This window comes from Mirounga angustirostris, unplaced genomic scaffold, assembly GCF_029215605.1.
Source record: "Mirounga angustirostris isolate CCGP_5_RB_7025 unplaced genomic scaffold, mMirAng1.0.hap1 SCAF_14, whole genome shotgun sequence".
In the NCBI taxonomy this organism is placed as follows: Eukaryota; Metazoa; Chordata; class Mammalia; order Carnivora; family Phocidae; genus Mirounga; species Mirounga angustirostris.
The window spans coordinates 76,382,381-76,395,135 of NW_026991722.1; the positions used below are offsets into that span (position 1 = coordinate 76,382,381).

The following is a 12,755-nucleotide window of genomic DNA, read 5'->3' on the forward strand; positions in this document are numbered from 1 at the left end:
GGCTATCAAACATTAAAAATAACTATTAGAGAGTTCATGGGCGTACAAATACTAAATAATGTGTTAAGAAGTACTAGTTAAAATCACAGAAATATTTAGTTTACAATTATTTTCTATTAAAAAAAAATACGACCAACCTAACCCTTTAGGTGAAAACTGGGTTTTTAATTTTTCCCAGAAATACTGGACACCTCAGCCTCTTCTGTCATGAGTATTTCTCTCCATGGGCTAATGAAGAACTTATGGAATTTAGCCTTTCAAAGAGAAAACACTGGTTTTCATTACTGGACTTTCCTGGGGCCTTTCTTGGAATTATTAAGATGTTTTTATCATTTAAGAGAAAAGGAATTCTGAACTGACGGGCTAAACCATGGTTTAAGTCCCATGGATGCCATCAGCCGCCGCGTGCTGACCGACTACGGCACAGCGGGGGCATTTCCTGCTCTGACCCTCACAGAGCCTCACAAGGGAGACCTACTGCCCCTTCTCACTGGATTAGGAAACTAAGGCAAGAGAAGTTAATCAGTAGTATCAGCAGCTGAAATGATTAATTCATGCACTTTTGCATGTTTAAAAACTGACTCTATAATAAGATCACCTCATAAACAGGAACTAGGAACTAGCAAGGGTATGGGTCTCACAGTACGCATGTGTAAAGGAGTAAGAAAAGGGCAACTATAATGGCTTTTAGCTTTTTGGCGTCCTTGTTAATTTTTCAGTGTGTTTTAGTCAACATTTTAAAGAAGAATCAAGTTCTTATTGATTTCTCCCATTCTTTCACAAAGAAGAAATTCTGAAGAACAATGCAAATAACAGCCTCCAGCATCTGTCAAAATTATAACATCCACTGCTATAAAAAAATCTTTGGATTGCTATAAATTGCAATGTGGGAACAAATTATTGAGTTTACACAGAAGCTAACTTAAAAATAATTACAGAGGATGAAATGAACTGTAGGTTTAGAAATTATTCGATATAGAGGTTGTGAGAAAATTATCACCTTTTGGAAGTTATTTGAATGGAGGGAATATCACAAAGCAGCCACAATGTCAAAATTATTTCAAATGTTATGCACCCAGATTTATTTTATCTATAAATACACATAAATTTCAGATGCGTAGATCACTTGTAAGTGCCATATTTTATAGTTCTTTTAAAAAGATGAAAATAAACGAGGCACAAAAAGATTGACAGGAGCACATGGATGACACACTATGAGAGTGTCACAAATACGGTAACCACTGTGCAATGACAAAAACCTATGAAATGAGTGGCCTAATATCACCTCTCACAAAAACATAAGCCACATGGTGACATCTGACATTGTAATACACAGAGATTTAGCCAGTTAAGCTGTGCTTTACACACTGGGTAGAAAGCATCGTTAGAAGAAAGCTTGGTGTTTACCTGTACCTTCAATGTCTCTCCCTGCAAGGAGTTGTCACTGTCATCATTCTCATCGGGTTTAATCAAAATAGTGTTACTGAGAAGGTGGTTCTGAACTGCCATCAGATAGCGCAGGCAGGAGGATGCAGCCTTTAATACAAATAAGGGCATTTAGATGATCTACACCCTACTGAAAGAAGGGGTCATGTAATCCTCATGTGTTTTAAGATTTGGACAAGGGAAGCAAAAGAGAAAGTACAGAAAACAGACCAGGTTAGTTTCTCAGGTGACTTATTTCCACATGGCTTTTGATACGTCATTTGACACATTTACTGTAACTTTGTGCCTTCTGCTACAGAATTCACACTAATCACACAGATACTTACTTGAATTTGTCCCTCTTATTAATTCTTCTTCCCCCACCCCTCGTCCTCTCTCATGCATCTCCACTAGAGAAGAGTCTACCCAAACCCTTAAGAGAATTTCTTGGCTCTTCCCAATCTGTGTAACAGTGATGCTTTAGAAAACAATGCTACATTGAAAATTAACAGGAGGGGAAATCCTATTTTAAACAAAATGAAAACATCCAAACTTAAACAATTTACTGCATCAAGACATTTAAGCAGGAGGAATAAAGTCTTTAGACAAAGTATTCCAAGTGGATTCGTTCGGTTCTGTATTACCAGGAGAAACAGTCACCCACTGACTTTCATCAACTAAGGCTGCCTTGGAGAGTGTGTGTGTTACGGTCATGGGTACATACACACCTCAATACGGTAACGTGAAAACAGGGACACATAATTTTGCCTTCATTAAACACATTTTTACTTACAGGCACAGTTGAAAGGAGTTTTTGAAAATCCTCTTTAGAGACAGTTTGGCACTTGGTGATTAAGATACAGGATTCCCGCACAACAATCTTCAGAATGTAGTGTAAAAGTTCATCATTTAGTCTTTAAAATGCAGGAAAAATGTAACAGTAAGATACCAATGGTTTAATAATAAAAGGATAAATTGTATACAATTGGTACGAGATGACAAATAGAAGACACAAAATTAACTGGTTCTGTAAGTAAATCATCTTACTCAGTAATGATGCTAACAACCAGGTGTATTATCTAAATCAAACTTACAGGAACAAAATGGTACCCAAGCACCCAGTCCAAGTATTTTATAAACAGCAAAGAAAACCAACACCTTCTCACCTTCCTAGCTCTCACCACACCCTTACCCTCCCTCATAGCCCAGCGATTTGAATGGCACCCTCCACCAAGATTTTTAAATAAGCTCCAACTCTTATTTCCACTAAGAACCTTTCTGCAGGCCTAAGGTACTCTGGTGATAAAACTGAAAAATGCTATCATCGCTTCTTAGGGCAAGTGTGGGATTTATTATCTTTCAATTTATCTGTGATTTTGACTTAACATGCTAATTATCATATCATATTACAGGAGACTAACATTGATCAAATACATTTAAGTGTAAATTAATTACTGGGAAAGAGACAAAGAGAAGGCGAGCAGTCAACAGCATTAACTGGTGTCACCTGTAATGCTCATCCTCCTCGCTGCCAAATCGGTTGTTTTGAAGCTGTTCAGCTAAATTCGTTAGAATCACATCCCGCAGCTGGGAGAGGCCGCTGTTTCTCTCTCCTGACACAGAACAAAGCTCCATAAATGACCCTGGTGATTACACTTAGAAAACTGAGGGTATCAAAACAAGTTCTGAAAGGAACAGACTGGTGACAATCTAGGGGCTCCAGGCACATGTACTCACACAAACAGCAGCAGCAAAAACATCACAACCAATCAGACTTTTTAAAACCAGTACATCCTGACCTAAGCATAAGTCACCTCTTCATACATCATAAAGCGTGATCTCTAATTCCTTAAGTTAATGTTGCTTTTAAATGCAGAGTGTCTTTGACAGGGTGAACTTTGTTGCATTTATTTAGTCTAACTTTAAAAGTTGGGTTTTGGAGGAAACAAACTGACTTAGAAAATCCCCAAGAGGTCATTATCTTTAACGTGCATTAAACATCTACTGTCAGGCACCTTCTGCTAAGCGGTGTGGATAGAAAAAGGTTTATAAAGCTTGAAGATACATAGAACAGTTTCTGCTCTCGGCCCAGTAGAAGCGTTAGCATATGTGCAGATACATTTTAAGAGGAATGCTAACAGGTATGAAGAAAAGAAATATCTATTATCTTAATAGCCAGTGGTTTCCTTAGGGACAAAAAAAAAAGGGATGACTGTTCAAGGAGAATTCAAGGATAATTCTCACCTTCCGTTAAGACCAGCTTCAGTAAGTTATTGATTTCGGTTTCACCGGGGTATAAGATATTTAAACCAGAGCTGAAAGGACAGAAAAGTCAAAAAGCTTTTCAACAAATGTTCTAGAAAATCCAAACTCTAAATATTTTAATTTGTATTTATATTAAAGATGGCAATGTGGGGCGCCTGGGTGGCTCAGTTGGTTGAGCGACTGCCTTCGGCTCAGGTCATGATCCTGGAGTCCCGGGATCGAGTCCCGCATCGGGCTCCCTGCTCAGTGGAGAGCCTGCTTCTCCTCTCTCTCTGCCTGCCTCTCTGCCTGCTTGTGCTTTCTCTCTGTCAAATAAATAAATAAAATCTTTAAAAAAAAAAAATGGCAGTGTGATTACATAAAACTCGGAGGGAAGCTTCATCACTAACAAAGTGGCTGAACCTAAATTCACTGTCACGATATAGCCCATTCACCTCTGTGATAAACAGGCACTCCTTCTCGTGTCTACGAGTTACCAAAATAAGATCTTGTCTGAGGCTGGATATGGAACTGGTTAAAGAGAACTGAGCTATAAAAAGTCAACGTAGGGGTGCCTGGGTGGCTCAGTCGTTAAGCGTCTGCCTTCGGCTCAGGTCATGATCCTGGGGTCCTGGGATCGAACCCCGCATCGGGCTCCCTGCTCGGCGGGAAGCCTGCTTCTCACTCTCCCACTCCCCCTGCTTGTGTTCCCTCTCTCGCTGTCTGTCAAATAAATAAATTAAAAAAAAAAAAAGTCAATGCAGTTGAGCCAGGTATATATCCAGATTGTGGCCAAAAGCACATTCGAGAAGTGGAATTTCTAAATCTCAGCTTTTCCAAAAGGACAAGATGAAAAGTACTGCAAGTAGTGTCAGAACTGTTATTATTTTTTTTTAAATGAGGTTTGACATACAATAAAGTCCACATTTTTCAAGTGTAAGTATGACAAGTTTTGACATTATGCATAGACCCATGAAACCATCACCACAATCAAGGCAGTGAACATACCCATTACCCTCAGAAGTTTCCTCATGACACCAGATTTAAATTACTGCCTTCATACTTAATACAGAAAGAGACCCAAAGCATAATCGATTATGGAAGGGGGGAAAAAAAAACCCTCCCTCTCTGCTCACTCCCATCAGACAGTTCTTCCAGACCAAGCATTCAGTTCTCTCTTGGTCACTAAATTATACTTGGTCACATTAAGGCTATATTCCTGGATAAAAGTTCATTGCACTAAAAAAAAAAAAAAAATTAAATGATAATAAACAGAAAATGGCCCACAAATTCTGCCATCTTTTCTACCAAGGTTTTAAATAGAATTTAAAAGGCTAATATTGTTGAGCACTTTATATCAGAGTTTATCTTATTAAAAATCTCACAAACTCTTAAAGTAGGTGTTATTTTTATGTACACTTTACAGCTGAGGAAATGGAAGCCATGAACCGAGCTTGTAAGTGGCAGAGCAAAGACTAGAACCCAGCCAGGTCTGCTGGCTGTCCAAACCTGCTTCTTTGCCACCTTGCCACATACTCTCCCTAAACGACAGGAACATCCACTTGCAACCATCAAAAAATCCTCTCAACGGTTTTGCTTTTATTTTTCTTTCAAAATCCAAAAGGCAAGCTAAGGAACGTAGTTACACACATGGCTTGGGGCCACAAGCCCCTCTGGTTAAATTACTCCCTATGCACGAGGTCCTGACTGTGGGACGGGGTAAGAGACTTCTATGCTACTGAACTTCAGGAAAGATTACAATGCAGCACAGGAGAAGCATTTTGCAAAAACCATGAAGAAAATCATCTGCAGATTACCTGATGGCAAGACACACTTCCTTCTGAATTTCAGGGCAAATCTGATCTTTTGGGGCCATCAACAACTGCCAAAGCAGCAATCCAGACCGTCGAATGATGTCTCGATTCCTTTCAGTTTGTGGGCTGAAGAAAAATTTAAATACCACCTACGGAAACATAAGGGGTAGATCTAAAAATGCTAATTCTACTAGGGATAAAATTATCCCTATGAAAAAAGCACATAGTAGATATTCTTATGAACAGACATCCGGGTGGATTTTTAACCACAATCTCCTCTATTGTGTAATAGTATAATTATAGTAAATATTATATATATATATATTAATTGCAATGAGCTACCTACAGCAATACTCCATTAACTGTAATGCAATGAATATAATTATAATTCTAATTACAGGATTAGAATGTGGTTAACACACAAGAGGGGAATATTACTAAACTTTTCTTCCGGTGGAAATAAGCTGGCTGAAACCAGGTTTCGGGTTTCTTTTTCTCTCTGATCTTACCTCTGTCAAAAAAGTGCGTTTACCTGAAAGACAACGAGAATACAGCGTATGATACAGGTATCTCCGTTAACCATGGCCTTCTCCATAATGTCACAAATACTGCTAAGATGGTATGCTTCAATTGGATGCTGCTTGCCCAAGACACTTGTGATTGGAAGACTGGGGTTGGTGGCAAGAAGATTGAGCTGGTGTATGCACATCGCACCAACGTGGTGCAATAACTGGTTTATAACCTCATTTGTGGTTATAGCCTCTTCTAAAAAATGAAAAAAGCAACGCAGTGAGGAAAGACATCTCCACACGTGGCCCCCCAAGGAAAAGAACTCTGGTTTACAAAAGGTACACGTGCACTAGGACAGAATATCTTGTTCCTCATCTCTTCCACTAATTCTGGAGAATCCTTTTCCCTGCTACTAAGTGCTGGGGTGAAAATGAACACACTAGGGAATTCCCATTTTTAAGGAGCTTAAGTAACCACTGAGAGAGCCCTTTCTATATGCTAGACAATGGGCTAAATGCTTTACATGCATTACCTTACAACCCTGTTATAAACTTAGACTATTTTAGCCCCGTTTTGTAGAGGAGTAAATCAATGTCAAAGAGGTTAAGTAACTCGCCCTGGGTCACACAGCTACTAAGTGTAGATCTGGGATTTGCATACAGTCCATGTCCGCTCACAGCCCATGCTGGAACCAATCTACTAAAATCTATCTTCTATGGCTTCTCTATGATAGAACACCACCCCCACTGCATCCCCACCCCAGGTCCACAAATATCTCCTCCCACAGTACCTCACCATTTTTATCTCATTTAGTCACTATAACCTAGAGAGCCATCAGTTCAACCTTGAGGGTTCATGAGAATCCTCTTACATAATAACACCCCATGGATGGTCATGGGCATTCACGGAATGGAGGTGAAAATAGGCAAAATGCAAAATGCAAAAAACAACAACAATGAAACCCAAAAACCTGCTTTTCCTCTTAAACCAGCTGAAATGAACTGCCTTAAAGGAACAGGAAAGCAGGCGATCTGGGAGAGGCGGGTCTGGGTGGGGGGAACTTGGGAGTTGCAAAAGGATCGTGGGCACTAGAAGCTATGAGGAAAGGACTCGTGGAAAACCAAAGAGAAGGTAAACTTGGCCAAAACTGAACTTTTCAATTGTATGTTAACTGGAGGGCTAGGCTGGGTTCCACATTCTTCTGTGCCTTGAGTCCTTGCTTTTACAATAATTTGGATTAGTATATTCGTCCTCACCAAACACTTTCTGAAAGCTAGTCTCTGGGACCTACCCAAATAAATGAGGTTTATTTCGAGTTAGATGGGAAGCCGCTGGAGGAGACGGAGCAGAGGAGGGACAGATCTGACTACAGAGACTGTAGAAGACTCTGGTGACTGTGTGAAAATTAGTGTACAGGGGCGGAGGAGGGCAACTGTGGAGGAAGTAGGAAGGAAAACCAGGGAGTTGGCCACCGTGATCAACTGCTGAAGCCGCCAATGCCTAGGTGAGAGTCGTAGCAGCATAGTGGGAAATGGTTGGATTGGGGATCTATCTTGAGGATCGGAGCTGACAGGATTGGCTGATGTCCATTTGGATGAGAACTGTGAGAGAAAGACTCCTAGAGAACTCTAATTTTGTGGCTTAAGCATATGAAGGAACTGTGATCCCTATACTAGCATACTGGGGATTCAGCAGGTAGAGATTTGGAGAAGGGAAAAAACGGAGTTTTGTTTTTTGACAAGTTGAAGATTCCTATTAGATATCCGAGTACAGGTGAATATATAATCTAGAGATTAAGCAAGAAGCTTGGAGAGAATAATTAGGGAGGCACTAATATAGAGTTGACCTTTTTCTTTTTTTAAAGTTTATTTGTTTGTTTATTTATGAGAAAGAAAGCACTCAGGGGAAGGAGCAGAAGGACAGGCAGACTCCCTGCTGAGCACAGAGTCCAACACGGGGCTCGATCTCGGGACCCTGAGATCATGACCTGAGCCGAAACCAAGAGTCAGACATCTAACTGACTGAGCCACCCAGGCGCCCCTGCTGTTTCTTAATCCCCCAACAGCCTTATCAAGATAGAATTTAAGATAAAATTCACCCATTCTAAGTGCACAATTCAATGATTTTTAGTAAATCTACACATATACCAAAATCAGGAATGAAAGTAGAGAAGCTACCACTGGCCTTTTAAAAATTATAATAGTATGAGCAACTTTATACCAACAAATAAGAAAACTTAGATGAAATGGACAAATTTCTAGAAAGACACAAATTACCAAACTAACTCAAGAATAAAAAAATCTGGTAACTGCATAGCCTCAAAGTATCACCTCCCTCAAAACATTAATTACTGTGGTGATTAACATATGTCCACAAGTTCTGGGACGCTTTTCCTTCCAGGAGGTGGAGCTTAATTCCCTTTCCCATAAGCGTGGGCTTAATGACTAGCTTCTAGCTGGAAAGGGAAAAAATAGTAACTTTGAAGAAAGCTGGCATTTAACCCAAGTGATCAATTTTTTTTTTTTTTTAAGATTTTATTTTTAAGTAATCTCTATACCCAAGATGGGGCTCAAACTCACAACCCCGATGCCAAGAGTTGTACACTCCACCGACTGAGCCAGCCAGGTGCCCCAAACCAAGTGATCAATTTTAATAATAAATCATGTTGATATCACATGCCGTGTGATAGGATGTAATGAGAAAAGCACTTCACCTCTGCGGTATTCCTCCCTAAAATCTAAAACCTCAGTTCAAAATGAGAAAACATCAGGGGCTCTTGACTGGCTCAGTTGGTTAAACATCAGCCTTTGACTCAGGTCATGATCCTGGGGTCCTGGGATTAAGCCACGCATCGGGCTCTCTGCTCAGTGGGGGGGATCTGCTTCTCCCTCTGCCCCTACCCCTTGCTCATGCTCTCTCTCTCTCAAATAAATCTAGAAAAAAAAAAAAGAGAAAACATCAGATAAACCCAAACTGAAGGACATTCTACAAAATACCTGACCAGTACTCCCCAAGAGTGTCCTTTTCTGCTCTTCAAAGAGGATGACTCTATCTATCTACGTCCATGTTGCAGATTTATTTCTCCCACCATGTCAAATCTGCTGCTGAGCTGCTCTTTGCAGTCACCGAACTTTTCAAATCCAGAATTTCTAACTGGTTCTTTTTTCAAAAATTTATTTGTTGAAATTCTCTTTTTTTTTTTTTTTTTAAGTCATAGTCATCATACTTGCATCTTTTCAATGGAGTTTCATTTATTTTTTTTATTTATTCATGAGAGACAGAGAGAGAGAGAGGCAGAGGGAGAAGCAGGCTCCCAAGGAGCAGGGAGCCCGATGTGGGGACTCGATCCCAGGACCCTGAGATCATGACCTGAGCCGAAGGCAGACGCTTAACCATCTGAGCCACCCAGGCACCCTGGAGTTTCCTTTAGATCTTTCAATATATATATAAAGGCTGCTATAGTTTTCATCTACATCGGAGTTTCGCCTGCTACTGACTTCTGTTTGGTTTGGGTTTTTTTCAATTCTTCTTTCTACTTTGTTACTTTCTTTCATCTGTGTACTTTCATTTTTTTATTTTTAAGCCTGTTTCCTAGGGATCATCTAGTCTTGAGTCAAAGTCTGTGCTCAAATAGCCTGAGCCAAGTAAGTATGGCCTTCTGGCTGGGTCTGTGTGTTTTGGGGTAGCACACCAAGGGTCACACGCTTTAAACTCTGCCCTGGATTTTACTTTGTGAGACCCCCTCACATCTCCACACATATGTGTAGGCTCCTGCTCAGCCAGGTCTGTGTGAACCACCTAGGTTGGACCCTCTTCAGCTTCTTCTACACAGATGGACAGGTAGCTAACCAAATCCCTCTGTAGCTTCCTCGCTACCCGGAGCTCATGAGTAAATCTCTGGTTAGTCTGCTGGTCCTCTGCTCGCCCTAATCACGACCACAGCCTCAGGTGAGCAGCTCAGGCGAACTAGGCCACCAGTCTTCTCTGTTGGTTTGCCACTCAGACTGGTACTGTTACTGACATTGTTGCTGGGCAGGAATTTTTTCCATGTATTGCTTCAAATCAGGTCAGCCCCCTCTGGAAGCAAAGCTGCTGGTTTACAGGATCTGCCCTACCCTGGTGAGAATATTGCACTGACCAAGCCTAAGGTGGGAGACATGAGCATCCCCAGCTAAGAGTACAACAGACTTCCACTGTTCTTACCCAAAGTTCAGTGGTTTTTAAGAATATTCATTATTCAACTTGGTGTATGCCCTTGGTCAGTTTCCAGAGCCTAGAAATAGTTGTTTTTGGTAATCATGTCCATTTTATCATTGCTTTATGGGGAGAGGATTATGCTCCTCCATACCACCATAGCTGACCTTAAGCCACGAGATTTTAATAGTAACTTAAGGGGCACCTGAGCGGCTCAGTTAAGCATCTGCCTTCGGCTCGGGTCGTGATCCCGGGGTCCTGGGATCGAGCCCCTCATCGGGCTCCCCGCTCGGCGGGAAGCCTGCTTCTCCCTCTCCCACTCCCCCTGCTTGTGTTTCCTCTCTCGCTGTGTCTCTGTCAAATAAAATCTTTAAAAAAAAAAAACAGTAACTTAATATTAAGAAATACAGATCCTTTATTGGTGATTCTAATTTTAAATTTGTATATAAATAAGTTGTCAATGCAAAACATTACCATGGCAAATGATCCCATGGCAAGTACAAATAATCAACTTTTGCACCAAAGTTCTGACAATTTCAGAGTGACATAACAGTTTTTTCTCAGTCTCAAGTCCTCTATTATTTACATATTTCTTTATTTAATCATAAAACAATCTGGTGGGGCACCTGGGTGGCTCAGTTGGTTAAGCATCTGCCTTCGGCTCAGGTCATGATCCCAGGATTCTGGGATTGAGTCCCACATTGGGCTCCCTGCCCAGTGGGGAGCCTCCTTCTCCCTCTGCCCCTCCCCCTGATCATGCTCTCTCTCTTAAATAAGTAAATAAATCTAAAAACAAACAAACAAACAAACCAATCAGGCAACAAGGATGTTAGGTTTCAAGTTCAGGGAAAGCTGCTGACACATTTTGTTGCTTGGGCTATGTGTTTTCTCTCATATTTCATGACGGAAAAATCTATTCCTGTAAGACCATGAGTGCACCTCACCTTTGGGCTCAGTGATGATGTGGCTGACTCCAAGTCTCTGACAAACATAATGGAAGGCCTGGTTCCCTGGATTACACCACTGATCAATATAATCATTCGAGCACGTCCACAGCATGTTGTTCACTGTATCGTAACAGGCACCTGCAGAAAGAGCACACTTCATCCAACTGCCATGTCATCCTCTGTCTGTATACATATTCCTCCAAAGCACAGCTAAAGAACGGAAGGGCAACTCTCTCTGCTGCTGACAATCCACATCCCTATCTCCATATATTTATCTGGCAAAGCATTAGATTGGGGCTCAGCAAGAAGGCAGGACTCAATTTCTACTTTAACTCCTGTGTGAGAATGGAATAGGTCTCATGGAATAGACAGTTCTTAGTAACTAACTTATTTGTGACCCTTTTAATTCCCAAAAGGATTTAAGTGGCTTAACCCAAAACCCAGGTATTAACAGGAGTAGTGAACACATTAACACACAGTAAAAGCCTTAGTAACCAAGCCCAAAACTTAAAGATGAGCTTCCTAGGAGCCAAGGCAAAGAGAAAATCCAATACATTACATAATGTTCATTTCCTAACAAGAAGAAGCATGCCAATGCCTCATGGGAAATAAACCTCTTCACAGCATGAACTTTGAGAAGAATTTGCTACGGGCATCATCATACAACCTAATGGATAGTATCTTCAGTAGCAATTTATGCAGAGGAATGTCACCTATGGCCGTTTCTTATGTTGATCCTTAGAATTAAACAGTGGCATCAAAAAATTATTTCTTACTAGAAAAAGGAATTGGCAAGATTTTTTGAGAGAAATTGCTAAAAGTTTGAATTTTCTAAGGAAAAGTGGGCATTTCTTACCCAATCCTGGTACAAGAGCACCACGCCCCAACGAGCTTCCAGCAGCATCTATGAGATCGGCACGACTTGTGAACTGACCATCCGAAATATTATACACCAAGCTAGAGGCAAGGACTTTGGAAACAAATATTAAGCTGTTTAATAAGCCTCACAATGATAGTCTACTTTTCAAATTTTAAACTTTAAGCTCTTAACAAGACTTCCATAAAAAATCACACCTTTTTTGTTGTCTGTTGGTGGTAACAATGAGGAGATAGAATACAAACATAAGAACACCAAAAAAGGGGGCAAATGGGTGGCTTAATCAGTTAAGCACCCAACTTGGGTTGTGACCTCGGGGTTGTGGGATCAAGTCCTCTGTCAGGTTCCACTCTCAGCAGGCAATCTGCTTTTCACTCTCTCTCTCTCTCTCTCTCTCTCCCCCCGCCCCGCCTCTGCCCTTCCCCCCTGCTTGCGCGGTCTCTCAAATAAATAAATAAATCTTAAAAAAAGAAAACAGTCACAAATGTCCTCCTAAATAGTGAGCCCTATTTTTCAAAATGTTTTTAAAATGTCAACTTTTGCCGGGTACCTGAGTGGCTCAGTCAGTTAAGCATCTGACTCTTGATTTCAGCTCAGGTCATTATCTCAGGGTTGTGAGACTGAACCCTGCGTCAGGCTCTGTGCTCAGCAAGCAGTCTGCTTGAGATTCTCTCCCTCTACCTCTCCCCCCGCACTCACTCTCTCAAACAAATAAAATCTTTAAAAAAAATAAATAAATGGCAA

At 40.9% G+C, this 12,755-nt stretch overlaps 1 protein-coding gene across 6 annotated transcripts in view; it reads right to left on the bottom strand.

Moving 5' to 3' along the window:
- The window catches only part of HECTD4 (HECT domain E3 ubiquitin protein ligase 4), a 192,843-nt gene that overhangs the window by 97,326 nt on the left and 82,762 nt on the right, over window positions 1-12,755 (bottom strand). For 5 of the 6 annotated variants that reach the window (XM_045887620.3, XM_045887619.3, XM_045887617.3 and 2 more), the window contains exons 10-17: window positions 11,991-12,104; window positions 11,132-11,272; window positions 6,016-6,248; window positions 5,487-5,632; window positions 3,670-3,740; window positions 2,933-3,038; window positions 2,219-2,339; window positions 1,408-1,536 (exon numbers count right to left, since the gene is read on the bottom strand). In XM_045887620.3, coding sequence (XP_045743576.2) covers window positions 1,408-1,536; window positions 2,219-2,339; window positions 2,933-3,038; window positions 3,670-3,740; window positions 5,487-5,632; window positions 6,016-6,248; window positions 11,132-11,272; window positions 11,991-12,104 — 1,061 coding nt within the window. The remainder of the gene's footprint in view (window positions 1-1,407; window positions 1,537-2,218; window positions 2,340-2,932; window positions 3,039-3,669; window positions 3,741-5,486; window positions 5,633-6,015; window positions 6,249-11,131; window positions 11,273-11,990; window positions 12,105-12,755) is intronic. The other variant, XM_045887621.3, reaches the window with a different exon arrangement.